General features: G+C 41.8%; 1 protein-coding gene across 1 annotated transcript in view; it reads right to left on the bottom strand.

The window, feature by feature from the left end:
- Nucleotides 1-8,751: 8,751 nt before the first annotated feature.
- The window catches only part of LOC136843791 (uncharacterized), a 225,775-nt gene continuing 206,822 nt past the window's right edge, over nucleotides 8,752-27,704 (bottom strand). The window contains 4 exon segments of the mRNA XM_067112518.1: nucleotides 8,752-11,071; nucleotides 11,074-11,154; nucleotides 17,445-19,148; nucleotides 19,150-19,946. Coding sequence (XP_066968619.1) covers nucleotides 10,727-11,071; nucleotides 11,074-11,154; nucleotides 17,445-19,148; nucleotides 19,150-19,946 — 2,927 coding nt within the window. The 3' untranslated portion in view covers nucleotides 8,752-10,726.

Raw genomic sequence — 27,704 nt, 5'->3', positions numbered from 1 at the left:
CCAGACTTACTTTCCTCCCTCCAAAAGTGAGTCTATCCATAAGTTAAGACCCAGGTTTGTTCAGCATATGAACAAATGACAAATTTATTAGTCAATTTGTATTTTCATAGCTAACAAACCTGCGGTCTTAACTTACATGGCCCATCTCTAGCGACCCCTCAATCAAGATTCCTGGGATGGAAGAAACTGAGGAGTCATTCCTTTGATGCATGCACGAAGGAACTTGATGGTTGCCACCTAGGCCTGTCAGCCTACCTCATTGCCACCTATTTCTTGTTTGTTATTTTTACTGGTTTCCAGCTGACGCTAGAAGAACTATCCATAATTTAAGAGCGCAGGTTTGTTAGCTATGAAAAATACAAATTGATTAATAAATTTGTCATTTTTCCTAACATGTAAACCTACACCTTCATATAGTTTAAGTGACCCTCCTCTTACCTCCCTTCATAGCCCAATCTCTCTTACCTTTGGTGAGGTATGACAGTCTTATACTCAGGCTGTTCAGCAATCTGGTAGGTCTGTCCAGGATATGGTGAGTTAATAGCTAGCGGATTTCAGTAGAACGAGTCTGCAGTCAGCCAAGTCATGCATGCACAGCGCACTGGAATCTCCTATATATGAAGGCTTAGGTTCATATCTTGGAAAAAATAAAAATTGTTGTTGTAGTTTATTTTTGTACATGCAACTTACCCGTCAGATATATACTTAGCTATAGTCTCCGGCGTTCCCGACAGAAATTCAAATTCGCGGCACACATGACAGGTAGGTCAGGTGATCTACCATACCTGCCGCTGGGTGGCGGAATAGGAACCATTCCCGTTTTCATGTCAGATTTTCTCTGTCGCTGGTTCGGCAACATCTGTTGTTGGTTCCTTCTGCTTAGATTTTCATTTTTCGCTTGCTGAGGATTATTTTGGACTGACCTTTGGTGACGTATTGGATCTTTGGCTTGGCATACGCTTTTGTGGACTGTTTTTGATTTTGGCTTTGGTATTTTCTGTAAGAATGTCTGATCAGAGTATTGCACCAGTGTTTCGTGTGTGTGTTAGGTCTGATTGTAAGGTGAGACTACCCGAAAGCTTGGTAGATCCTCATACTGTGTGTTCGAGGTGTAGGGAGAATGATTGCTCTATTGAGAACACGTGTGTTGAATGTGAGAATCTCACTGAACTGGAATGGAAGGCTTTGAGCTCTTATATGCAAGCAAGTTGGAGAAGGACAGAGTTAGGAAGGCTTCTTCTAGAAGCTCTAGTAGGTCTCTTTCAAGGAGTTAGATTTAGAACCTAACACTCTTCCAGATTCTCCTGTCACTCCAGTTGTTTCAGCTCCTTCTCCCTTCATCGAACCTGTGGATTCGTCGTCGGAGATGGCTGCAATGAAAGCCAACGATCCACAAGATGCAGTTGCAGATGCGTGCGTTGGAGGAAAAGAAAGTGAGAAGTGATAGTGATGTGTGTAGTGTCCCCAGTGTAGTGGAGGGGCGTCTGACCGGCTCCGCATCGCTCCTAGGCCTAGACCTCTTCCAAACTCCCAGACCCAGTGGAGGAGGAATGTCGACAGCCGCAAGGGGGATGAAGAGCGCTCCCAACGGTCAGGCGTCCCTTGGCAGCGCCTGTTGACGCGTCCCAGGCTGCCTTAGATCGCCGTGAAAAGGGATCTTGAAGAAGTGTTTCTCATCTTCTGCTTCTTCTTCTCCTAAACGTGGTTGGAGTTCGGCTGAGGAGTCGCGTCCTTTGAAGAGGACTTGAAGGCTCCTAGAGGAGACGCATTGGACTCAAGCCCTGAGCGCTTCCCTGAAGGTTCTCCTGTTTCTAAGAAGAGAGAACTCAAGATCTCCCTCCTCTTCTTCTGGTGTTCAGGAGTCCACCAAGCAGATCCTGGTAGGCCTCCAGGCTCAACTCGCTGCTCTTGCTGGCTCTTTATCAAAGAGCTCCTCTCATCGGAAGGATACCTCTCTTCCGATCAAGTCCTCCAAGAGACACTCTTCTCCCAGCAAGTCGTCTTCTTTGAAGCGTTCTTCTCCTGTTAAGCGCCCCTCCAGCAGCAGGCTCTCCTCTCCTTCCAGGCTCTCCTCTCCTGGTAGGCGCTCCTCTCCTTGCAGGCGCTCCTCTCCGTCCAGGCGCTCCTCTCCTGTTAGGCGCTCCTCTCCTCGTAGGCGCTCCTCTCCTGTTAGGCGCTCATCTCCTGGTAGCGCTCCCCTCCCAGGCGCTCCTCTCCTCGGCTCTCTTCGTCTCCGGATAGCGCCTCTCCACCCTGTTGGAGATGATCATCGGTCTTCTCCTGTTGGTGATACTTTCTCCAAGTCAAGCGCTCTTCTCGTTCCTCGCCTCGTAGAAGTTCTTCTCCAGCCTCCTTCTCGTCTGTTAGGCGCCCCTCTCCCTGCAAGGGCTCCTCTTCAGTTCGAGCTTCTTCTCCTGTCAGGCGCCAGTCATCTTGCAGGCGCTTCTCTCCGGATCTTCGGTCTCCAGTGGACAAAGGCTCCTCTCCTTCTAGGCGCTCTTCTTCTGGCAAATGCCCTTCTGCTTCTAAACGTTCTCCTCCTCCTGCAGGCCTGGAGGCGTTATCGGAGGACGATTCCCTAAAGATATCACCATTTCCGATTACAAGAGGTTGACAGCTCTTCTGGTTCAGGAGTATGGAGATTCCCTCAAGCCTGCTTCTCCTCCTTCTCCGGGTTCCATGCTCTCGAGCACCAAGGCCTCGAAATCTTCCTCTTTAGTCAAGATGCGTCCTACGATCTCCATGAAGAAAGCTCTTAAAGGTTTCGGAGAGTGGCTCTCTTCAAAGAAAGATGCCGGCAAGACTGTCTTCTCCTTGCCTCCCTCCAGGCTTTCAGGAAGAGCGGGAATGTGGTATGAGACCAGGGAGCCGATGGGGTTAGCTCTCCCTCTTCTGCTGGCTCAGATTTTTCTTCTCTTGTGGATTCTTCCAGAAGACTCTCCCTCAATTCGGCCAAGGCTTCTTGGGGACTTTGTGAGTTGGACCATTTCCTCAAGGGCCTTTTCTGTGTGCTGGAAGTTTTCAACTTCATGGACTGGTCTCTTGGGGCCTTAGCCAAGAGGAGTCTTGAAGAGGATTCAGTCAGTATGGAGGACCTCAGCAGTGTGTTGTCTTGCTTGGACAAAGCTGTGAAGGACGGCTCGATGGAGATCGCTTCCCTGTTCGGCACTGGCCTGCTTAAGAAGAGGTCAGTATTCAGTGCTTTTCTCTCCAAATCGGTCTCTCCTCTCCAGAGGTCTTCCTCTTATACGCTCCTTTATCTAGCCATCTTTTCCCACAAGAGACTGTGAAGGAGGTCTCTCGTTCTTTGTCTGAGAAAGGCTTCTCAGGATCTGCTGGCTCAGTCTTCAAAGAGGATGAGACCTACTGCTCCTCTTGCTAAGAAGGAGAAGGCCCCCTTTCAGGAGCCCTTTCGAGGATCCAGGTCTATCAGAAGGCGTAGACCTGAAAGAAGATCAAGACCTTCAGGACTCCCTTCCAGGAAGTCCAAGTGAGAAACAAGTCCTCCAGACTCCAGTAGGTGCCAGACTTCTGAATTTCGCGAAGCCTGGGCACAGAAGGGGCGGACGAATGGTCCCTCTCTGTTTTGAGGAAGGGGTACCTCATTCCCTTCTTTTGAAACCTCCTTGACAACAACTCCGAGGGAGTTATTGGTGAGATACAAGGATCCTGTGCGGAAGGCAAGCCCTTCTGCTAGCCGTCGAACAAATGCTTCAAAAGGCTGCCATAGAACCGGTGCAAGATCTTCACTCCCCGGGGTTTTACAATCGTCTTTTTCTTGTGCCAAAATCTTCGGGAGGGTGGAGACCGGTCTTGGACGTGAGCTCCCTGAACTCGTTCGTCATAAAGAAGAAGTTCTCTATGGAGACGACGTCTTCAGTTCTGTCGTCTCTTCGTCAGGGAGATTGGATGGTGTCCCTGGACCTTCAGGATGCTTACTTCCACGTTCCCATCCATCCCTCCTCCAGGAAGTTCCTGAGGTTCATGGTAGACGGAAGAACTTTTCAGTTCAGGGCTCTGTGCTTCGGACTTTCCACAGCTCCCCAAGTGTTCACGACCATTCTCAGGAATGTAGCTCACTGGTTGCATTTGGAGGGGGTGAGGATTTCCTTGTATCTCGACGACTGGCTGATTCGGTCCAATTCCAAGAACCGTTGTCTGGAGGACCTTTCTCCACATTAAACCTTGTCCAGTCTCTAGGACTTCTTGTAAACCTCGAGAAGTCTCAGATGATTCCTCAGCAGGAAATTGTCTACCTGGGGATTCGGATGGATTCTCGGGGTTTTTCAAGTGTTTCCCTCCCTGGAAAGAAGGGAACGCTGCCTTCAAAAAGGTGACAGACTTTCTAGAGAAAGACAGTTGTTTGGCGAGGGAATGGATGAGTCTGCTGGGGACCATTTCCTTGCTGGAACAGTTCGTTTCTCTAGGAAGGCTTCACCTAAGACCTCTTCAGTTCTTCCTGGAAAAATCTTGGGATCGGAAGTCCCAGGAGTTGTCAGATTCCTTCAGATCTCTTTTCAGGTAAAGGAACATCTCCGTTGGTGGTTAGACCCCAGAAGCTGGGTCTAGGAATCCCTCTTCAACCGCCGAGCCCTCGCCTAGTGTTGTTCTCAGACGCGTCGGAGTCGGGTTGGGGAGCAACACTAGGCTCGGAAGAAGTGTCAGGCACCTGGGACACGGATCAGAGGTCCTGGCACATCAACATGAAAGAGCTAGTAGCCATTCATCTGGCTCTTCCGCTTGAACTTCTGGTCAAGGGATCAGTAGTTCTGTCAATTCCGACAACACCACAGCCCTGGCTTATATCAGGAAGCAAGGAGGGACGCATTCCTTCTCCCTGTACATTGCAGCAAGGAACCTTCTTTTATGGGCGGGGGAGAGAAACATCGTTCTCCTCACCAGATTTGTTCAGGGAGAAAGGAATGTGAGAGCAGATCTGCTCAGCAGGAAGGACCAGGTTCTTCCCACGGAATGGTCTCTTCATCAGGAGGTTTGCGAAAGGCTGTGGTTCCTGTGGGGAGACCTCATATCGACCTCTTCGCCACCCACTGGAACAAGAGGTTGGAGAACTACTGCTCCCCAATCTCGGACCCCAGAGCAGTAGCAATAGATGGCCTTCTCCTAAATTGGGAAGGTCTAGACGGCTATGCTTTTCCCCGTTCAAGATTCTAGGGAAGTAATAAGAAAGTTCATTTCTTCAAAGGGCACCAAGCTCACCCTGATCGCTCCCTTTTGGCCATCCCGAGACTGGTTCACAGAGGTACTGGAATGGATGATAGACTTTCCCAGGTCGCTCCCTCTCAGGAGCGATCTTCTCAAACAGCCCCACTTCGACAGATATCACAAGAACCTTCCCGCTCTAAACCTAACTGCCTTCAGACTGTCGAAGGACTGGTTAGAGCGAAGGGATTTTTCAGCGCAAGGCTGCGAAGGCTATCGCCAGAGCCAGAAGATCTTCTACCTTGCGCCTCTACCAGTCAAAGTGGGAAGTCTTTAGGAGATGGTGTCGATCTGAGAAAGTGTCCTCTTCCAGTACCTCTGTAATGGAAATAGCGGATTTCCTTCTTTACCTAAGGGAGCAGTGTAACCTGGCGGTTTCCACCATAAAGGGTTATCGGAGCATGCTGTCATCAGTCTTTAGACACAGAGGTCTGAACATCTCTGATAATAAAGACCTTCACGACCTTATAAGGTCTTTTGAAACTTCTAAAAATAAGTCCCCTAGACCTCCCAGCTGGAATTTGGACGTGGTCCTAAAATTCTTAATGTCCGAATAAGTTTGAGCCTCCTCGATCTGCCTCTTTCAGGGATTTAACCAGAAAATCGCTGTTTCTTTTTGCTCTTGCTTCTGCCAAAAGATTGAGCGAATTACAGGCTTTGGAAGGTTCTGTAGGCTTTAAGAAGGACTCTGGATCTGCTCCTTTCAGCCCTCTTCTTAGCAAAGAACGAGAACCCTTCAAAACCTTGGCCTAGGAGTTTTGAGGTCAAAGGACTCTCCATCTTCAGGACAAGAGCTGGAACACACACTCTGTCCAGTAAGAAGTCTTAGATATTATTTGGAGAGAAAGAAACAGCTCAGAGGCAACACTGAAAGTCTTTGGTGCTCAGTCAAGGATCCTTCAAGAGCAATTTCCAAGAACGCCCAGGCTTTCTTCATTTAGAGATGTTATCAAGAGGCTCATCTTTCATGCAAGGACAGAACATTTTCAGCTCCTAAGAGTTAATGCTCATGAGGTGAGAGCCATAGCTACTTCTCTGGCTTTTCACAAGTCTTGGTCCCTCCAGTCTATTGTGGACTCTACATACTGGAGATGTAACTCAGTGTTTGCTTCTCATTATTTGAGAGATGTTCGTGTGACATATGAGAAGTGCTTCTCTCTAGGAGCTTACGTATCCAGCGGATTCGGTGCTGGGTCAAGGAGCTGAAGCTAATCCTTTTTAATAGTTAGTTGTTATTTTTAATTGTTTGTTGTGTTTTTATGGTCGGTTGAAAGAGAGTGTTGGAGGTCTCTCTCTTTTTCATCTCGTATTACTAACAAGGTTAGGCTTGGTCAGGTGGTCGGTTTTGGTTGTTAGCTCCTTGTAGTTTTTTTTATTACCTAGCTCTGTCATGTAAGAGGGATAGCCCCATTGATATGATTCAGGTAGAGGGCTCTGTCTTGTAAGTGGGTTAATCCCCATTGACACGATCCATAACAGGCTCTGTCATGTAAGTGGGTTTTCCCCATTGATATGATCCAGAAGGGCTGTCAGTCTTAGGTCACTTCCTCGCTGAAGCTCTTGAGGCATGCAGACTCATAGACAGTATCCATGAAGTCTTCTGCCCAATCAGGTAAGAACCATGGTTTTTGTTTATTCCTACAACATATGTTGTTTTCCGTTTTTAGTTTTTAGCTGTCTCTTGCCCTCCTCCAAGGGTGCCAATCAGCTAAGTATATATCTGACTGGTAAGTTGCATGTACAAAAATGATATTTTTATGATAAAATAAAGTTTTGTACATACTTACCCAGCAGATATATACGATTATGGCCTCCCAGCCTCCCCTCAGGAGACAGGTGGAAGAGAAAATCTGATTAGAAAATGGAATTCCTATTCCGCCACCCAGCGGCGGGTATGGTAGATCACCTGACCTACCTGTTGCGTGTGCCGTGAAATTTGAATTTCTGTCGGGAACGTCGGAGACTATAGCTAAGTATATATCTGCGGGTAATATGTACAAAACTTTATTTTATCATAAAAATATCATTTTTACCTGAACACCTGAATGAGTCCTCAAACCCACCCACTCTCCCTGATGAAAAGGCATTGGACTTGGGTGAACATTTATTGTGCACAGACCAGGTGTGTAGTGAAGATGGCCGACATATATGTGCTGTTGTCATATCTGTGTGAGTGAGACAGCTCAAGCTGACAAGTTGTTGTAGGAGCAGAGCCCTCCTGTCCTGAGTCTTTTATATTCTATCAATGAGCTGACAACCACTATTCTGGCCGAGACCAACTATAAGAGGATTTTTTGTAATGGTTGGTCTGTCTTATGGTGGGGTGGGGAGGTGTTCAGGTAAGAAGTACAATTTTTCAATTAAAACCCATCAAAAACAGGAATGTCCCATATCTCAAACTTGTTATTTTTATCATTTTTATTTTTCATTTATTTTTAGTTTTTCTTTATACTGTACTTTTTATCCTTGTTTTTACTTGATTTTACAGTATATTTTTATTTGTAAATAAAATTCACACAAATCATCTATTTCATTTTCTAATTTTTCATATTTTTCTTCTTTTGCATTTTTAGTTATTTTTATTTGTGGTTTTATATTTTTTTATTTTTATTTTATAAAACAGGATTTTGACAAAGGAAAATCAATCATGGAGAGGGTCAGTGGCTCCAGGAAAGAGTCCATTCAGCAACTGCTTGTTGTATAACACTAGTCTTGAAGATAGCAATCCCATATAACTCCTCTCCAGAAACAGTATGTAGAATGGTTTGCTTTCCACATGGTTTATAAAATTATTCTTGAAAACAGAAATTATTCCATAATGATTCCCAAATGTGCAAAAGTCCCTTACGAGAGGTGCAAAAGCACTTTGCATTAACAGTGAATTTTTACCAATATGAAGGAGGCTCATAGCATTATCCTTTACGCGTAGAACTCTTAATGCCAAGAACAGGAGTAACTTCGTGTAAGGGCCACAATAATATATCAATGGTAGAATGTGATACTTCATAAAAATGCATAAAAAGCTTTTGAACCCTATCCTGGGTATAAAGTATCACATTCCACCATTGATATATTATTGTGGACCTTGTACAAAATTATCCCTTATGCCACATTTTTCTTGAATGTTTGAGGAAGTGATTGCTGTTCTACCCTGAATTTTGCTGGAAATGGCGTTTAACATTTTTCTTTGACAACTGAAGTAAAGGTTTGCACTCTGTGCATATTCACTTATAGTACTGAATTCATGTAATGAAAATATTGATAATTTTAGTGGTCACCGTCTAAGATTTCATGACAAATAGCACCTGAACAATCTACTAAGAAAATATATTTTTACTGACATTTTGCCTTTCTGTTATTTTTGTAATGACAGTGTAATCATTTTTTTAAAGGAGAGGAATAATGACAAAAGTGTTTTATATTACATTATTCTGCAAGGAGAAAACTGGCCATTTTCAGACCTTTTAAAAGTTTTGCTTTTCTCTTTCAACAGTATCTTTTATTATATAGGAAGCAGTTAAAATATTCTCATTGTTAGGTATTTTTTATTTTATATCACTCATCACATAACAAAAAAACAAATGCATCAAAACTTACTTCCTATGAGTAAATTCGTTTATCTTTTTAACTCTTTATAAGTACAATGTTTGGCTCCTAGTACAGTAATTACCTGGGAGTAAATAAAAATTCATATACATCTTCACTTTCATACTTTTGAGATCCTAATGAATAATGTATGTGGGTATGAGAATCATTAATTACAACACACCATATAATGTATCATGATGATTTATAAATTATGTAATTAATATATATTTTTCACATAACATGCCTTTTTTCACTAAATATCTACACATATGTACAAAACAGGACATCTAATAAAGCCTACAACCATGAAATGTTTATCAGTAGCTTAAATCCATAAAACTATATGAAGATTGCTACTGTCATCTCACAACTGTACAGAACTTCATCAATAAAAAAGGATCCCTTAACTGATTTCTTCAAACATAATAACAGGACCAATATCAGTTTCCTCCTCAACTGTAAACTTTCACAAAAAAGTCACTGACATCAGAGTTTGAAGGCACAAATGAGTTTATGCCAATGGATCTGTGATACAGTATTTATGCTGTTAACCACTGATTTCTAAGACAACTCTCCAATCATTTATGATAACTATAATTACAATATTGATTACAATCACAAGTTGTCCATGGAACCAGTGGAGCTTCAATTTCCTAAAATAATACAGTATATCCTATAAGTAGATTAAAAGAAAAAGATGCTGCCAGAATCCAGGGGACTTCAGTTCCCTTCCTCCTCTTGAGACCTTCTATCTTGAACTTGTCATCAGGCCATGAGTGTAACTCATTAGAAACTCCAAAACCACCTGTTTGATTTTTCAAAACTAATTATCTTTTGTTCAGAACAGTAACTGTAATTTTTAAGGAAAGTCCTTGGGGGAGTTTCCAAGGAACAGGAAGACTGTCACAGTATGTTGCCTTTTGTCCCCTCACCAAGAAATATAGGTTCCATGTGTAAACATCACCAAAATACATATGAAAGGAACAAGATATCGCATGAAACTGAAGCATATGACAAAACGATGAACTGCACTTGCAACTTATATCAAAACATCAAAAAAATTTTCAGTGTTCTATATGCTTGAGAAAATTACTATATTTTATATAGCAACAAAGTCTATTACGCCATATGAAGACACAATGCTAGCTATTAAATTCTGTAGTAATCAGACTGAAACTAGAATCCCAGCTGTGCATGAGGAATCCTTAAAAAACATGAGTCTTTCAACATGTCTTAGAACTAACACAAGCTTACATTTTATTAATCAGTACCTTTAAATATCACAGCAACCACACATTTCTGACAAAAGAGTTAAGATAGGTTTGTTTCTGCTATATGGCAACGTATTTTAGACCATTTTCATAATGGTAACATCCTGAATGCAGTGACTTTTATTAGTAATACCAAGTTTTTCTAATTTTGAGTGTACTAACACAGATATGTTATGGTAATCAGTAGACATTACTCTTCTGATTATATAAACCTACTTGGATTTTCTTGAAGAGTCACAAAAAGTGTCTCTAACTGTCAGCATTGAAGGCACATAGAACATCACAGACATGATGCAGAAACAATATGAAACCTAAAGTAGATAAAAAAGTAATTATGTATACTACATATACACTTAAAATTCAAGTTGAAAATATTTTGCTTCTATATATATATATATGTATACAGATTTTTAATGGAGCTCTAGAGGTCACAAAAACTAAATACAGTGTTACTTTTGGTCTCCTAAAATGTTTTCAATTATACTGTCTGCATTTTCATATTATAAACAAGTAATAAACATCCCTAAAGAAGAACATCTATGCACCAATTTTAACAATGTGACGGATCACAAAAATTCACAATAAAAGAGCGTATTATAAAAAATTGGCACTGTTCAATGACAATAATATATAACCTAACTTATATATCAATAACCATTTGCATCTTTATCTAAATTGCCAGAAAGAGTTGGATCTGGTCTCTTTCTTTCAAAAAAGCCTAATTTCCACAATATTAACACAATAATTATCAGAACTAAGAGTCCAGCAAAAATTGACACCAATATAACCCATAGTGGTACTTCCTCTGGTGGAAGCTGGTCAAGTAAATCTGGGTAAGCCAAAGTTTCTGCAGATGCAACATCATCTGAACGGTCCTGATCGTTACGGATATCTTCCGGCAGAATCAGAGAAGCCTTTGACTTTATGCTAACATAACTTACCCTAGGATAATCTTCCACTAAAGTTGAAAATAACCTGGATTTGATCATATATACTTGCTGCTTGTCTTGGCAGAGACACGTATGTTGCATCTAAAGGTAAAGCATTTTGCTGTTGGAATGTCACCATCACATCTCTAGAAAAAGAACAGAATTGTAAGTAAATTATAGGCACATTAAAAACTGGAGACTAAAAAAGATATATATATATACTGCCTATATATATATATATATGATATATATATGACTTGTGTAGGGCAGGTATATATAAAGGATCTCTATTAGGCAGGAAGTATTTTCTTAATACAAGCCTATTCAGGTGCTGTTCTAAGCTCATGATCTTAGCCCCAGATGTGACCACTTACATTATTTTCATTACATGAACTTAGAGGACCTTACTTATGTTCAGGGAAAAATTCTCCTAGTTGAAACCAACGTTTCTATTTAAGTCTTTAATAGCATAAGAATGATGTTTATTTCTCTGTTTCAGCTTCGAAATTGACACGGGAGCCGATCCAGACGCTGAATTTTGACAAAGGAAAAATCTATTTCTGAAGATTCACTGTGAATGTATCTGTGATATCTGTTTTTCAAATCTCCTCCTTGATAAACTTCATTTAGTGAGGTGGGCAAAACAAGGGAAGGTTGAAAGAGGAAGTGGGCGCATTCCGAGCCAGGGGAGGAAAACAGGGCTCTCCAAGAGGAGGATATCCTGAGCTGGTGATAGCGGTGGGGGGAATTCTCCGCCTGCCGACCGCTAAACACTAAAAGACGATGTGTCCAGCAGTAAGCTGAGGAGCGCCCAACAAGATCCTGCCAGACACATGAACAGGTAGTAGCAAAAAGTCTGGTAAAAAAGTAAATAAAGGAGAAGACAGTTAGGTGGAAATGCTAACTTGGCCAACCTATGAGATCCCAACAGTGAGGTGCAGGAGGGGAAGCACCACGAAGGGAAATAGTCGAAGTAAAAGGAAGGGGGAAGGATAGGCCAGGAGGTTGATAGACTGGAAGCAGCGACCAGGGTGGGACAGCACTGTCCAGAGAACTCATAGATCCCTCCAGCTATGTAAGCTGTGTTTGGACTTAACAAGGTGAGAAATTGACAGGAAGGGCAAAGTCTTGAGGCCAGGAGAGCAAAGAAAGATAAAGGAGTGTGAAGGGTGGGAGGACTGGTCACCTCCAGATCCAGGTGGAGTGCCAACTCAGACACACCAAAGGACAATCAATCAATGCAGAGGAGGATTTAGGCTACGACATAAAATAAGGATAATTGCTCTCAAGCCTTGGAAAGTTAACAAACTTTGAAAACAAACCAAGGGGAAGACGAGGCAAAAGGATAAAAGGGAGAGAAGGGGACTCTCGAAACCACAAAATAACATATATAGATCCGTAAAAGAAATGTGAACAGGAGGGGAGAGCACTCCGGTCACCATTGGTAAGTTTGGTTTAAAAGAAGGATTGAACTAAGATAGGCTTTTTTTATTTTTTTTAACTTATTAGGAACATTAGCCTAAGTGACCAAACCGTCGAAACAGGGAGAGAAGGTGGGCCTAAAGGAATATATCCAAGTCAAAACCAAAGAAAGGGAAGCACCAGACATAAAACACACATGTACATTCCCAATGTCAAAAGTCCCAGAACGAGAGAGAGTGCCGATACAAGCTTGAAGCTTAAGAGTTACGAGACTTGCGGCCGGCCTCCTCAGGGGGAAAACTTAGAACCCCAGACAAGGAACAAACACAATTTATATAAGACGCATTCCATATGAAACCTACCAATTTACCGAGAATCTCGCCCGGAAACGGAGTTTGGCGGAGGAAATCGATAGGCGTATATGAAACCTACCGAACCACCGAGAATCTCGCCCGGAGAGAGCCCAAACACCGAAAGATTAACTATTAATAAGCCACAAGAGGCGGAGAACCGATAGGTTTATATGAAACCTACTGAATTAACAAGAATCCCGCCCGGAGACGGAGTTGAAAAGAGCGACTATTAATAAGCCACATAAGGTGGAGCTTGACGGAGGTAAAACCAACAGGTGTATATGAAACCTACGGATTCATCAGGTAGCCTGCTCGGGAGAGCATAGCGTACAACGCCACCTGCCGGGTGCCAAACGACTAATAATAAGCCAAAGGAGGCGGCGTTTGGCGATAAAAACCGACTGGTGTAAATAAAACCTACGGATTCATCAAGTAGCCTGCTCGGAGAGAGCATAGCGCATTTAACAACCTTCCGAGTCAAGAATAAGTCACATGAGGCGGAGTTTGGCGGAGACGAAACCGACAGGTAGGTATATAAAACCTACGGGTTCATCAAGAAGCCTGCTCGAGGAGAGCATAGCGTACTTCATAACCTTCCGTGCCAAACTATAAATCCAAAACAGACTGCGCACCGAATGGGAGCTATAGACTCCGTGACCGCTGGTTTGTTGTAGGATAGCGGAGCATTCCTGCACTTGACAAAACCAGTCGAAAAACGTATGAGAAAAGGGCATGCTGGAACGGATGCCGGAGCAGAGTACCGTAGCAGCTATAGCCTAGTCAGACCAGGAAAACCCCCGGAGAAAACCGGAGAGAAAACCGGGCTAACAGGACAAAACTCATAGACATAAAAACAGAGTCAACGGAACATTCCGAAGCGATTATGTCTGAACAAAATGTGGGAAGGTTATGAACTGTTCGGAAGTGGGCGCACTCCGAGCCAGGAGAGGAAAACCCCCGGAGGAGGATATCCTGAACGAAGTGATAGCGGTGGGGGGGGAATAAACGCCGACCGCTAAACACTAAAACCGCCGTAGCAGTAAGCAAGGAGAGCGCCCAACAAGATAACGAAACACCGAACAGGTAGTAGCAAAAAGGAGGGGGAACGCTGAAAGTAAATAAAGCAGAAGACAGTTAGGTGGAGAACGCTAACTGGCCTCGTATGAGATCCCAACAGTGAGGTGCGAACATGTAGGAAGCACCACGAAGGGAAATAGTTGACGTAAAAGGAAGGGGGAAGGATAGGCCAGGAGGTTGATAACCCAAAGCAGCGACCAGGGTGGGACAGCACTCCCGGGCGCCCAGAGATTCTCATAGATCCTCGCTATGTAAGCTGTGTTGCACGACAAGAGCGAGAGAAAAGAGAGGAAGGGCAAAAACCTCTACGGCCAGGAGAGCAAAGAAAGATAAAAGGAGTGTGAACAGGGTGGGGAGAGCACTCCTGGTCACCTCCAGGTCCAGGTGGAGTGCCAACTCCGACACACCGAAGGACAATCAATCAATGCAGAGGGGAGGGGATTTAGGCTACGACATAAAATAAGGATAATTGCTCTCAAGCCTTGGAAAGTTAACAAACTTTGAAAACAAACCAAGGGGAGAGAGAGAGCAAAGGATAAAAGGGAGAGAAGGGGACTCTCAAAACCACAAAATAACATATATATAGTCGGTAAAAGAAATGTGAACAGGAGTGGGGAGAGCACTCCCGGTCACCATTGGTAAGCAACCCAAAGAAGGATTGAACTAAGATAGGCTAATGGAGGTAAACCCTCGCTATTCCAGCTTAACTTATTAGGAACATTAGCCTAAGTGAAAAGCCGAAACAGGGAGAGGGTGGACGAGGCAATATCCAAGTCAAAACCAAACAAAGGGAAGCACCAGACATAAAACACACATGTACAGAACGAGATCACCGACATGAAACTCATACGTACAGATCGAGATCGTCCCTCCTAACTAATTTTTCCCCGGGAAAAAAGTGTTACAGCCAACCCCTAGGCTAACCTAACTGAGGTGATGTAAAGGAAGGAAGCCTAGGAGAGGGGTAAAGGCTAACCAATAACTCAAAAAAAAAAAAAAAAATCATAATAAAACAAAAATTGTCTATAAGGTACATGTAGGAGGATAGGCAGGCCCAACACAACATGGACGTGAAGGGACATGACCGATCTCCAGTTAAAAGAAAGTATCCCAAAATTAACAAAATTCAAAAGCATCCAAGCACAAGGTCAAAAATTAAATGTAACAATGAAAATCATGTTCCCATACACTTAGAGAAGTGAGTCTAAAACAAGACAAAATAAAGCCAAAATAAGAAGCGAATAGGCCGAGGGGAACCACGTAGCCTAAACAACAAGACAGCACTGACCAGGAAGGGAACACAAAATTCACAAAATAAACAAAATCATGAAAACAAAGTAAAAACCATAACAGTACCAATGAAAATAAGATCCCCAAAGGCTAAGAGAAGTGAGTGACAAAAATAAAGCATAATAAGGCCATGATAATAGCGAATGGGCTCGAGGGGGAAGCTCAGAGCCTAAACGCTCACAACATTTCTCGTAATGAAGCCCACGATAAAAAGCGAATGGGCCGAGGGGGTAGCTCAAGTAGCCTAAACGCTAAACATCACTCCCGTAATGAAGCCATGATAAAAGGCGAATGGGCCCAAGTGGGTAGCTCGTAGCCTAAACGCTAAACATCACTTCCGTAATAAAAATCACTCGTAATGAAGCCATGAAAAAGCGAATGGGCCCGAGGGGGTAGCTAAGTAGCCTAAACGCTAAACAGCACTTCTCGTAGTAAATGGGTACAGAACAAACAAAAATTAATCAAACCCACTAAAGTTAGGGATCATTACTGGTAAAACATCCCAAATAAAAAGGGATACAAATAAAAACACAAAACAAAAATGCCGATCCAAGACCAAGAGAGGTCAAGAGATGACGTGAGAGGAGATCGAGGAGGCGTTATAAATTCCTTTAATTATTAAACTAAAGGAAAATAAGAAGCCTCAATCGCCTAAAAAACAACAAAACACTGGTACTCAAGTAATTGAAGAAGAACCTTGCGAGGATGCCATAAAAACCAAAATAGAGCACAAAATAAGGATCACAACGAAATTACGTGTGAACGAAAAAAACGTGCTAAAATGGAATGCGGCTAGTGTTGCCTTGTATACAGTCCATGAGTAGTGCATGGGCTTGTATCGGCACTCTCTCGTTGGGACTTTTGACATTGGGAATCTCTATAGGATAAGGTTCCGTGTTTTGTAGTTCACCCTTTTCCATACACGACTCCATCTAGTGGAGCTCGCTCTGGGGGTAGTAACTCCAGCATTTCATTTAGCTTTCTCTGGTATCTAGCAACGGAATTACCTAGAAATAAGTGCTGAATGGACTATTTCACCGGGTGACACGGGACTGATCCAGAAATATATATATATGTATATATATATATTATATATATATATATATATATATATATATATATATATATATATATATATATATATATATAGATAGATAGATAGATAGATAGATAGATAGATAGATAGATAGATAGGACAGTGACTTTGGATAGTAAATTCTTAGGATTTGAAAATAAGACACTCGGAAGAATTTTAGGAATTAATTGGAGGGTTAAGATATCAAATAGCAGAATTAGAGTGGTAATGGGGTTTCAAGCAGGTCGATGAGTATGTTAGGTTCTCATGCTGGAAGTGGCTAAGCCATGTGTATAGAAGATAGTAAGAGATACCTTGAGGAGTTAACCCAGGACAGAATGTGGTGGTGTGAGTTCATCGAGGCCCTATGCATTGATTGGTTGATTGATTGATTGATTGATATATCAAAAGCATTTCAAAGACATGAGATATTCAGTATAAACATTATTTATATATATATATATATAAATAATGTTTATACTGAACATCTGATGTCTTTGAAACGATTTTGCAATTCACTCATCATATACACACTTTCGACTGAAATTCACTTAGCCTAGCCTGAAACCAAGCAGTGCATTACCACTATTTTTTTTTTACCGCATAACCTAAAGGTTTCATGAATTATGTGTAAGATTAAGGTAAAAATTTACTGGATACAAAAATACACACACCCCAATAGAGGTTACAGTACAGTACTAAGAGGAAATATGTATTGTTTTTAACTAACTAATAGAAAATGATTCATGGTCAAGTGATATTGCATGAAAAGCAAAAAGTACAGATTGGTGTTGACATTTATAACACATCAGTTGCATTTTTGCACAACTTACTTTATACACAGTAGTTAGAAGAATCCTACAATAATGTCACATCTAATGCCAACTTAGGACATAGTAAGTACTGTATAAAGAATTATGAAAAGAAAAGAAAGTTGAATCATGATGGCAACCATAACTTGGAAAGTAATCCTTATCTTTTATGACCAAAGGAAAGTGTGGATTATTTTCAAGAACAATAAGGGTCTGCCTGCTATCAATGGTGGTGTCACTCTTAAAGGCATTAATCCTGTTTTATTAAATTTTTATTTGTCTTCTGCCATGACCTTTTCAAGTTCCACCGTAACATAAGGGTGTGTCCTGCATAAAACTAACAGAATTATTAGTAAAAGAAAAAATACTTAATCAAATCTAAAAACATACTGTACATGGGTACTTACCAAATTTACAACTTGCATTGTTTTTCCTGTTTGTTCATCAGTAACAGCCTGGGGTTTTATTATTAATTCTTTTTCTCGTTTAACTCGAGTCAGTTCTCTACGACTTCTGGTATATTGATTTCCAGGATCAGAAATTAAACTAGATCTTTCAATGTGTGGTCTGCGGTCCCAATTATCTTGCCAGCTGCTTTTATAAACTTTTTTTGTGTAAACAGTAGTTGTTCCAGTTACAGGATCTACCTCTACACGGGTGTATGTACCATTTTCATCTGGTTGCAGGTTATCAAAATCACTTGTTGGTAAACCAAAAACACCGGATCTGTGTCCAAATGAATTATTACTTCTATGAGGGGATGAAAGGTGTCCAGCCCATTGACCTTGTTTATGCTCTCCTCTATCTGTATTCAAATCCAGTTCAGTTGTTCGTAAGCTTGTACGACTTGTCACTGTTGAATCTTTTCTGCTACCATCTTCACCTCCAGTTGACCTCCAGTAGGTACTGGAATGATGTCTGTCAGTTCCTACTCTATGACCTTTAGTACGTCTGGAAGCCTCATGAGTTTGACCATATTCGTGTGTGCCCTCTTGACTGAATCTATCATAATCTCCTACTTGTGGTGTTCCTAATTCGTCTCTTCCATGGCCATCTGTATGAGGCCCATCTAGCGTTCTGTCATTCCAGTCAAAACGTCTAGTTCCAGTTCCGTCGGCAAATCCACTTGATGAGGTTCTCTCATATTCATCAATTTGTCCTTCCCTACTTGTAGTTGTTCCTCCACTGGCATATGAATTTACTCTTCTAAAATCATGAGTCCCTGGAGATCTTTCTCCACCTGAATGACTTCTATGCCCACCTACTGTGGCACCACTTCTACTGTACTCTCTACTTGTTCCTGAACCCTCATAAGTTCTGTACTGGTCTTCTCCATCATGTGTCCTGAGGGTTTCACCCCTATGTTCACTTTCTATCCTGTGTGTGGTAAATCCTGCTCCTGAACGCTCTTCACCAGTAATACCTCCTGGGTATGTCCTTGATACTTCTGGGTAATCTTCCCTAGTCACCCCTGAATGACTTCTATGCCCACCTACTGAGACACCACTTCTACTGTACTCTCTACTTGTTCCTGAGCTCTCATAAGTTCTGTAGTGGTCTTCTCCATCATGTGTCCTGAAGGTTTCACCCCTATGTCCACCTTCTATCCTGTGTGTGGTAAATCCTGCTCCTGAATGCTCTTCACCAGTGATGCCTCCTGGATATGTCCTTGATACTTCTGGATAACCTTCCCTAGACATCCCTTCTCTACCATATGTGCTGTAACCTCGTGATCTACTTCCAAAATGACCATGTTTTTCTGTTTCATTTCTAACAACAGAAGTACTCCCTGATTGGGATTTTACCACTGTTCTATCTCCTTCAAGTGAGCTAAAGCCTCCTTGTGCACCACCTGAATGAACTCCAGAAGCAGCATCACCTCCGACCACTGAATGTAAGTCTTCCCAGGCTCCTTCTTCTGGGTGAGTTCTGGCTCTTGTCTCCCCTCCTGAATGAGTTCTGAAAGTTTCTTTCCTTATTGTGGTTCTTTGTTTATGAATTCCATCCTCTGTCCTCCAACCATATCTATCTCTGTCAAAGCCACTAAGTGAACCAGATCCTTCTTGTGTATCATCAGTAGCAGTACTATGACTGAATTCTCTTTGACCTGACTTGTGTGGATGACGCTTCTCCACCATACTGACCTCTTCTTCCATGAATATTGGCTGTGTCTACAGATATTTCATCTTGACGACTGTGAAATCCCCCATCCTGATTCCATTTCCCACTAGGTATATCTTCAAAAGAACCTTCTTTGACTGTCACTTTCCTACTTTCATGGTGACTTTCTCTCACAGTTGTCGTTCCATCTGGGGAAGTTCTTGTTGAGAAGCGAGATTCTTCATGGTGACTAACAATATCACCATCTTCATCATCTGAGTCAGTATCTAACTCATTTAGTCCCAAATCTCTATCATCAAACTTAGTTCTATGCTCAGTAGTATAAACTCTTCGGCTTACTCTACTATGAGTTCTCCCATGCATTCTGCCAGATTCAATACCATAACCACTACCATCTTCATCATCCACAGGCCCTGTCTCACTATGACCAGAAAAGGAAACCCTTGATGTAGATGAACTAGAACTGGAAGATCCATGTGATGTTTTGTCTGCAGACACTGAAACATCTTTTGTAGAGGACTTTGTTGTTTGCTTCTTAACAGTTGTACTAGTGGTAACTTTCTTATGTGTGGTAGTCTTTGTAATTTTTACATCTCCTGTTGTTGTTTCCAAATCTGATTCTGATGTGTGTGATGTGTCAGGAATTTTACCACCTGGACGTGGTAAGTCTGTTGTCTCCTGTTCTCCTTCAACTTCAAGACCAGTGAAAAATTCACTTTCTGAGAATGGATGATGATGCAAAATCAAAGGGTTTACATAACTTGGATCAATTTCACATTCACCAATACCTGAAATATTGAAAGAATTAATGTAGCTTAATTCTGGTGTGATAAGATCAGCGTACATCAAAAACAAATTATTTCTTTTATAAGGTAGCTTAATAAAGTAAAAGGAATTAGTTCTTGTAATATTCAGTTATTGAAGACAGGCACTAGTTACATAAAGTGTGGGAACTATGTTTCAAAATAATAAAAAAGTAAATATGCAATAAAATCATATTCTGTACAAAATGTTGATGAAATGCTATACAGTGCACATGTAATAATATTTTAAAACAATTTCAGAGTTTCTTAAAATACTGTACACCTTATTTGACCAAAGGTTTTATAGTGGCAAAATGCTTCAAGTAAGGTTTAATCTCACAGTTACTGACTCACTATCCTGTTTGAAAATTTGCTCTCATGCATCTGCTTTCAACCAAAAACAGGGGAGGAGGGCCCTTGGCAATGGTTTTATACAATGTACAATCCATTTAATTCCTAATGTAAATCATGTGTCAACTGATGAACCTTTACTTTACCATAATCAAAGATCTAATTAAAAGGTAAGGCAAATATAAAGTATAGAGATGCTCTGACTGTAATATCATCATTGTGAAAGAAAAATACTGTACTTACATCAGTCATGTTGTCAAATTTGAGGGTATAAAGACAATCAAAGAGTAGGTTTTAATTTTGTCACTATAAATACAAGTTGGCTATCTCTCAGAAGCTGGCTAATTAATCACTAAAGAGGGCTTGCCATACTAGTATAGCACATAACAAGACAGTCCTAATCCAGGTACTGTATCTAACTGAAGGGTTGTAGTTTAAGCTGAAAGGCAGTCTAAAATGAATAAAAAATTATATGATGGCAAGATGAAAGGGAAATGGTAAACAGTATGCAAAATTTACGAACTAATCCACCATTTGGAATAATGCTAGGACTGCTGGTCTCTCAGGGATGAGTTTTTGTCCTGAATATCCAAATGGTGACCTAACTACATCGTCAGGAAAAGGAGCCATTCTGAGAAGTTTGTGTAATTTGCTCTTGTACTCTATCTTGAAAACCTTTAGACATCTGACATAGTGGAACACAACCCGTGTCCTATCGAGGGGTCAGCTGCCACCACTACCATGAGATCAGTTGGCAACTCGACTGCATCTCACTTGTACCAGTCTCCTAATAGCAAGAACCTTATGGACTTCCCAGGCACCTTCTTATTCCAAAGGCGATCAGTCATATAAGCTTACTGTCCAAGAGGGCTTACTTTACTACTCCCTCCTAGCCTGTGATCCTAAGCACTCCATGCTCACTCTGTCTGGCAGAAGAAGTAATAAACCTACTACAGAAATTTTCATTTACTATTACTGAAGATGAAACTCCAAGCCACATGTCTAAATCTGCTTTTGATGGGGCTTGTCTCCCAGAATTCTAGAACCATTGGAGGTAGAAGTGGACCTACAGATGATTTAAACCTTGAAACAAGGTTATTGGTGGTCCCTCTGAAGATAAGCCCCCACTAATATCAGAAACTACCAGTTTCTTGTCATGTGCCCTAAACAGAGAAGCAGTACTTTTTCTTGCAACTAACACCTAGTGAGATGGATAGAGTAGCATCAGCCTGTTGCTCCATTCAGCAGGTTAATTTTTTAGCATCCTGGGAACTGAATGTATAGATACATACTTTAAATTTCAAATCCACAAGTCTTCAAGGATATTCCTCTAGTTTGCTTGCCAAAGAATGGTCTTCCATTTCAAAGTTTTTTGGCCATGTCTCCAAAGATATTCACTTGTGTCATAGCCCTGTTGCTGTTTGGGCTCACAGGAGACACTTTAGGCTGTTGAGGTATCTCGACAACTGACTAATCATGGCATCCTCCTCCTCTGAGATCTGGAGACACCTCAGTTACCCATTTACCTCTGTAGGTACCTGGGCTTTATCATAAACTGAGACAAGTCAAAACTGACACTAGCAAAAAAGAGAGTTTATCTTGGAATGGAGTTAATACCTCCATGTTTTTGCCATGATCTGCAATTGAGAAGATAAAGGATTTGTACCCTCTTACCAAACTGCTGAAGCTATAATAAGCTCCCTTAGGAACTTTCCATTTGTCTATCTCTGTGGTGACAGTGCTACAGAGGGCCTTGGAAGAGAAGAGACATCTTTGGCCAATGCCTCTAACCTGGAAGAGGCAAACTTGCAGGGGATACACATCCAGCCCATTTATAAGTGTCCTGACATTGCATCTGGCAGTGAGGAAGTGCTGCCCCTGGAGGCTCTACCCTCTATCCTACTTGCTACTTCAAGTAGGATCTATAATCTTCAATTGCAAATGAAAGAACATCCATTAAACGACAAATTTTTTAACTAATTTGCATTTTTCCTAACATACAAACCTGAGGTCTTTACATATGGGATTAATGTTCAGAGCTGGAAATCCAGCAGTTAAACTTTTGCAAGGTGGTTATGGTAATAGCTACCGATGGTAGGGGCAGAAGTACTGCCTACCAAGTTGGTGTGCACTCAATTCTATTCAGTTTACCTTTTGGCCTAGGTAAGAGAATGAGGGGTGGTAAGAGGTGGGCCCTTTATGTAAAGACCTCAGGTTCGCATGTTAGGAAAAATACAAATTACTTAAAAATTGTTCCTACACGAATACAAACATATGGATAACTTTTGGCAAAGCTGGAAAGTCTGGCCGTTAAACATTTGCAAGGTGGTTATGGCAACAGTTACCTAAGGTAGGGGCAAGAGTACTGCCCACCCAACCACTATGCATTCATTCTCTTCAGTTTACTTTTGGCTGCACTCTCGAGAAGACGTGCTTTTCTTCTCTGTCCTGCCTTTTGGCCTTTTTCCTCTTGTATATTTTACGTTTGTTAATTTGAAATATTGTCTTGGATATATTGAAACATGTATTTTGATATATTAAGACATTTCAATGTGTTATTTGTATGTCTTCAATGATATATTTACTTAATCATACTGCATAGTAGGCTTATACAGTATCATTGTTGCTGTTTCTCAAACACCTTCTTCTAGGTGTGTGTTTAATTATTTTCTTTTTTAGACACGTTTTGATTCAAACTACACAATTTCTGGGAACGTGGTAATGTTTTAGTCTTTCAGATGTTGTGCAGATCGAGATGGTCAAGAAGTTACGGGTTCGTGTTGCAGCCGAGGGTTTCGTGCGAGGATTCATCTTACTTAACATAGCAAGTTTTCCTCCACTCCCTCAACACGAATGTTAATGGTGCAAGTTCTACGGTTGCACTGGTCCCAACTACATGCTCAGGACAAGTCAGAATTTGCTGTATTGCCTCTTTCCCATCTTCGGAGGGTGTGACTTGTACGGATCACTCCCGTTAGATACAGAAATATTTCTTTTCCTTTCTCGCAGGGTGGGAGGTTTCTTCCCTTCCTGAGGAGGAATACATATTATTATTATTATTTTTTTTTTTTTTTTCAGGCCCTACAGTTCAGAACTTGTTTTTGCCTCTGGACTTCCCTGTCTTCTTCTTGCACGACAGTTGTCAGCCCTGCTGCTCGCCTTGAAGTCAGACTGCGGTGTGTACCGCTCAGAGCATGGGAGCCCCTCTGTGTTTTCTTCACTCTCGCAGTGTTGCCACTTCATGTATTGTTGTATCTTGTCCAACTCATTAGTTCTGTGGTGGAAATTTGGAACCAAGCCAGATCTGATGGAAGTGTGTTCCTTCAAAGCCTGGGAACCCCATCTGCGTGGTGACTTCTAGGGGTTGTTCCCCTCCTGGGTCAGTTGTTCTTTTCCAGGCTCAGATTTGCAGTTTACATCATCAATTAGACGGACTGCTTCTCCGATGTAGCCTTCGTCTGCTTCTGTGGCTTCTTGTCTCCCTTCTGATGTTTCGTCATCCGATGCCCTTCACTTTGGTTGCCATTTTGTCATATATATATAAAATAAACTTATGTTTTCACATAATTTTATTAGAATATATGATTAAACCTGCTCTCATACTACTATTTCTGCTTTGGTAAGTCCTCTGCTCCTGTGATGTCACAGATGGGATTGTGATGTCATGGCTAGTTCTCATGACGACATCAGCCGATTCTTCCAACATAGTTTTGATCAATCGACTCAGCCATTCAAGAGAAGTACGACCTGTCTTCCACTATCTAAGACGTTGGGGGTTTTTGGGAATTCTTCTGTTTCTTCATTCGTACATGTATTGTGGTGAGGCCCTCCGGTTGCAGTAAAGGTGAAAGAAGATAATCCTTTCGCTATCACCATCTTCGCCTTCTTCTATCAGTACTCTCCCTCGTCTATGGACTGAGGTTTTCTCGAGTCATGGGTCTCTCCGAGACCCTGCTACACAGAGCACCAGGTGCACGGTTTCCTCATATGCGGCAAGTTGAAGAGGTAACCAGTGTCTCCGATATTTCCTGAACTACTATCTCCGCCCGTGTTTCTATGGATATTCAGGTAGAGGGAGCAACCGACATTCGCCCTGTACGTGACTCAGTAGCTCCTTCTAAGTTCTTTGGTTTCTTCAGAAATCCGAGACTTGGAGGATGCTTGGTCTCGAGCGTTCGGCTTTGGCCAGGGTTTCAGCTCGAGCAGGACACTCAGTTTTCTTTGGAACTCCGAGCCGATGTTTCTCACCAGATGGTTTAAGATAGAAGCAGCCATGGAGGTTCTAGCAGACGTTCCAGCCAGAGTTGATGCACCTTCCTTCGTTGGACGTGAGAACTGCTGGGCATTTGGGGACGTGTTTCCAGCATATGCTCTGTCGCCTTGATGCTTACACATTCGTGACTTGGCCACTGTAGTTCCAGATTTCCATGGACGTGACCAGGTTCGATGTTCATCTTCCCATGTTCAAGGACGTCCAGCCAAGAAATAATGCACTTCCCTTTGATGTATGTGAAGGATTCTGCATGGCATGGATGTGTTTCCACCCCAGGACTGTTGTCGGCTCAATGTTCGAATGGCCGCGACATTAGTCACTGTCTTTCCACACTTCCAGAAGGCCCTCGTTCAAGCTTCTCGACTGTCCTGTTTGTACGTCTGAGTCTGTGAAGACGCGCATGTATGTGCAGTTGGTTCATCCCAGTCGGTCATCTCATACATTCGGACATGACAACATGGACATATGGATGTATATCAGCACACGCCTGTCGCACAAGGGGTTGTGGAAGTTGTCTCAAGATGGTGTGTCGGGGAACGGACCATCAACCTCGCTCGAGTGGAAGGTTGAGAAGAGAATGGGGTGGCCTACGGCCATGTCATGTTGAAGTACAGTTTTCCGTCTGTTCACCACCTCTTTCACTCTGTCAAGCGAAGAGCACTGATATAACTAAAGTGGACACCTAGAATGGTGCCGAATCACATCCACAACCATCCCAATCATGCCCACAGTCCTCTGAATCATGGCCGCAGCCATGCGAGTCACGACCACGGCCGTCGGCAACAACCATGTACAAGCCATCAGTAGCACATCTGTACAGTGCCTTTTGATCATGTAGGTAACAGCCAACATTCGAGGGCTGCTGCATGTCCATTTGCCCTTGTCCATTGGTCATGACTTTATCAAGTCTGTCCGAGGATGTGACTCTTCACACGTCCGTGGACATAACTAAATGATTTCGAGGTGCTCCAGGAGGTCGGTCACCTATCCAAGTACAGACATGACCCAATCATTGCTAACTTTGTTGATCAGACAAGAAGCGATATTTTCAGTGTGTCATGGTTGATGGCTGTTATGCCCACGGTCCGTAGAGACAGAGCTGAATAGTAACATCTTCGGAGTGTCGAGATTGAAGAATTGAACGTCTTCCTCGATCAAACAATTCTTCAAAACGTTGAAGTTTAGGGGCATATGGTGTAAATAGGCTGGTACATATTGTGCAAGTTAAATAAGCCACCTATAGAATGGGGAACAAACTGAGCAGAATGAGCTGGTAAACTGAGTGTGGTGTTCTGCAGACTTGTCCACATGAAATTCACAGTTTTGCATCTTTCCATGGCTAACAGCTGATGAACTCTAAGGTATGCTGCACTGCTACCTACTAAAAAAAAAAAGTTAAGTATACCTTAGTTTTACCAGACCACTGAGCTGATTAACAGCTCTCCTAGGGCTGGCCCAAAGGCCTAGACTTATTTTACGTGGCTAAGAACCAATTGGTTATTTAGCAACGGGACCTACAGCTTATTGTGGAATCCGAACCACATTATAGTGAGAAATGAATTTCTGTCATCAGAAATAAATTCCTCTGATTCTTCATTAGCTGGCTGAAGACTCGAACTCGGGCCTAGCGGCTACCTACTAAAGGAAACTGACATTACAGCATGTAAGTTCTTCAAGACTGAGGAAGGTGTAGCACACAATGATTGGTAAAATTAGCTCTGATGAATGAAAGACAGTGAAAGGTGTAAAGTACTGGAGATGTGCGTGTGTTGTAAAGCACCACTACAAACCTCTCAATCTGATGAATAGAGGCTCTTGAGGAGGGGTGCTAGATTTCTTCATGTATTGCCAGTTGTGTGAAGCTCTAAATGCGCCATCCATAGAAGAGACATGCAACGCCCTGACCTCTCAAGAGTTGAGCAGCACATCAGAGAGGGGCACACAGTGTGTAACCACTGTGAATCTCAGTACTACTGGTCATCCTCCTAAGTCCCTGTGAATCTCGGTACTGCTGGTCATCCTCCTAAGTCCCTCAGGAAAAGACATACATTTAGGAGGATGAGGGTCACGTGGCTCCAACTCAGACGTTAGTATATCTTGCTGATTCTCAATTGCAGAACTAGATGATGCTGACAAGCAAAATGAGCAAGGTTCAGATGCACCAGACACATCTTTTGTTAGGCTTTAGAGCACTGATAATAACTCGTAGTTATAAAATACCAATTGAAATGCTGACCAATCTTTTACAAGCATTGCAAGTCCAACTCTGGATACAACTATCCCTTACAAGAACTAATTAAAAATGGAATCTAATCTATATCAGCTACAAGGCTCCAGCAATGCTTGCCCACAACACCAATACACCTATACTGAGTAATACTTAAAATAAGAAATATTGTATATACAAATATTACAAATGTGGACCTGCTAAGGTAAACTATGCAAAAAAAATTACAAAAATAACATGACAATGCAAGTGATAAAGCCAAGAATACAGCAGTAATATGTGAACATCAAGTAGTAACTAATATATAATCAATAGGAGTTGTCAAGCTGGAATAAGAAAAGTTTAACTAATACAAATACCAAAATTAAGCAAAATCAACTCGGCATGAACTGTAATGCAAAAACTCTTAGCAAAGAAATGAAGTACTCACTTCCCAAATCTTAGACCAAATAAATGACACTACTGTATTCAAAACCTCTAAGAAAAACCTAGAAATCAACAATTCATTAACCCTAATGGTGGAATAGACCTAAAGAAAATGGTGAACAGATTGGCTATTCACAGAAAAACAAACACTTACAGTTGTCGGTTAATAGGTACAAGCACCTATGATAGAAGGTTCACATCAAAAGAAAAGTTATTACTAAAAAAATTAGTAAAAGAAAAGAATAGACCAGGAGTAAAATTACTACTTATTAAGGTAAGTTTACAGAAAGAATAATAAAGAAAAAGATTCTATATCAAGCTGAGGGAAATTAATTAATTATACAAAGGAAGTAATGTGATAATGAATTTAGCAGAATAAAGGTATTATGGAGCAAGATTTGAGCACTATTCTGGGGACCAAGACTGCAGGCCCCATAGGGGGTTAGTGCTGTCAGTGCACCTCACG

Source organism: Macrobrachium rosenbergii, chromosome 12 (assembly GCF_040412425.1).
Source record: "Macrobrachium rosenbergii isolate ZJJX-2024 chromosome 12, ASM4041242v1, whole genome shotgun sequence".
NCBI classification, from domain to species: Eukaryota; Metazoa; Arthropoda; class Malacostraca; order Decapoda; family Palaemonidae; genus Macrobrachium; species Macrobrachium rosenbergii.
This window is presented reverse-complemented; position numbering and strand designations above follow the sequence as displayed.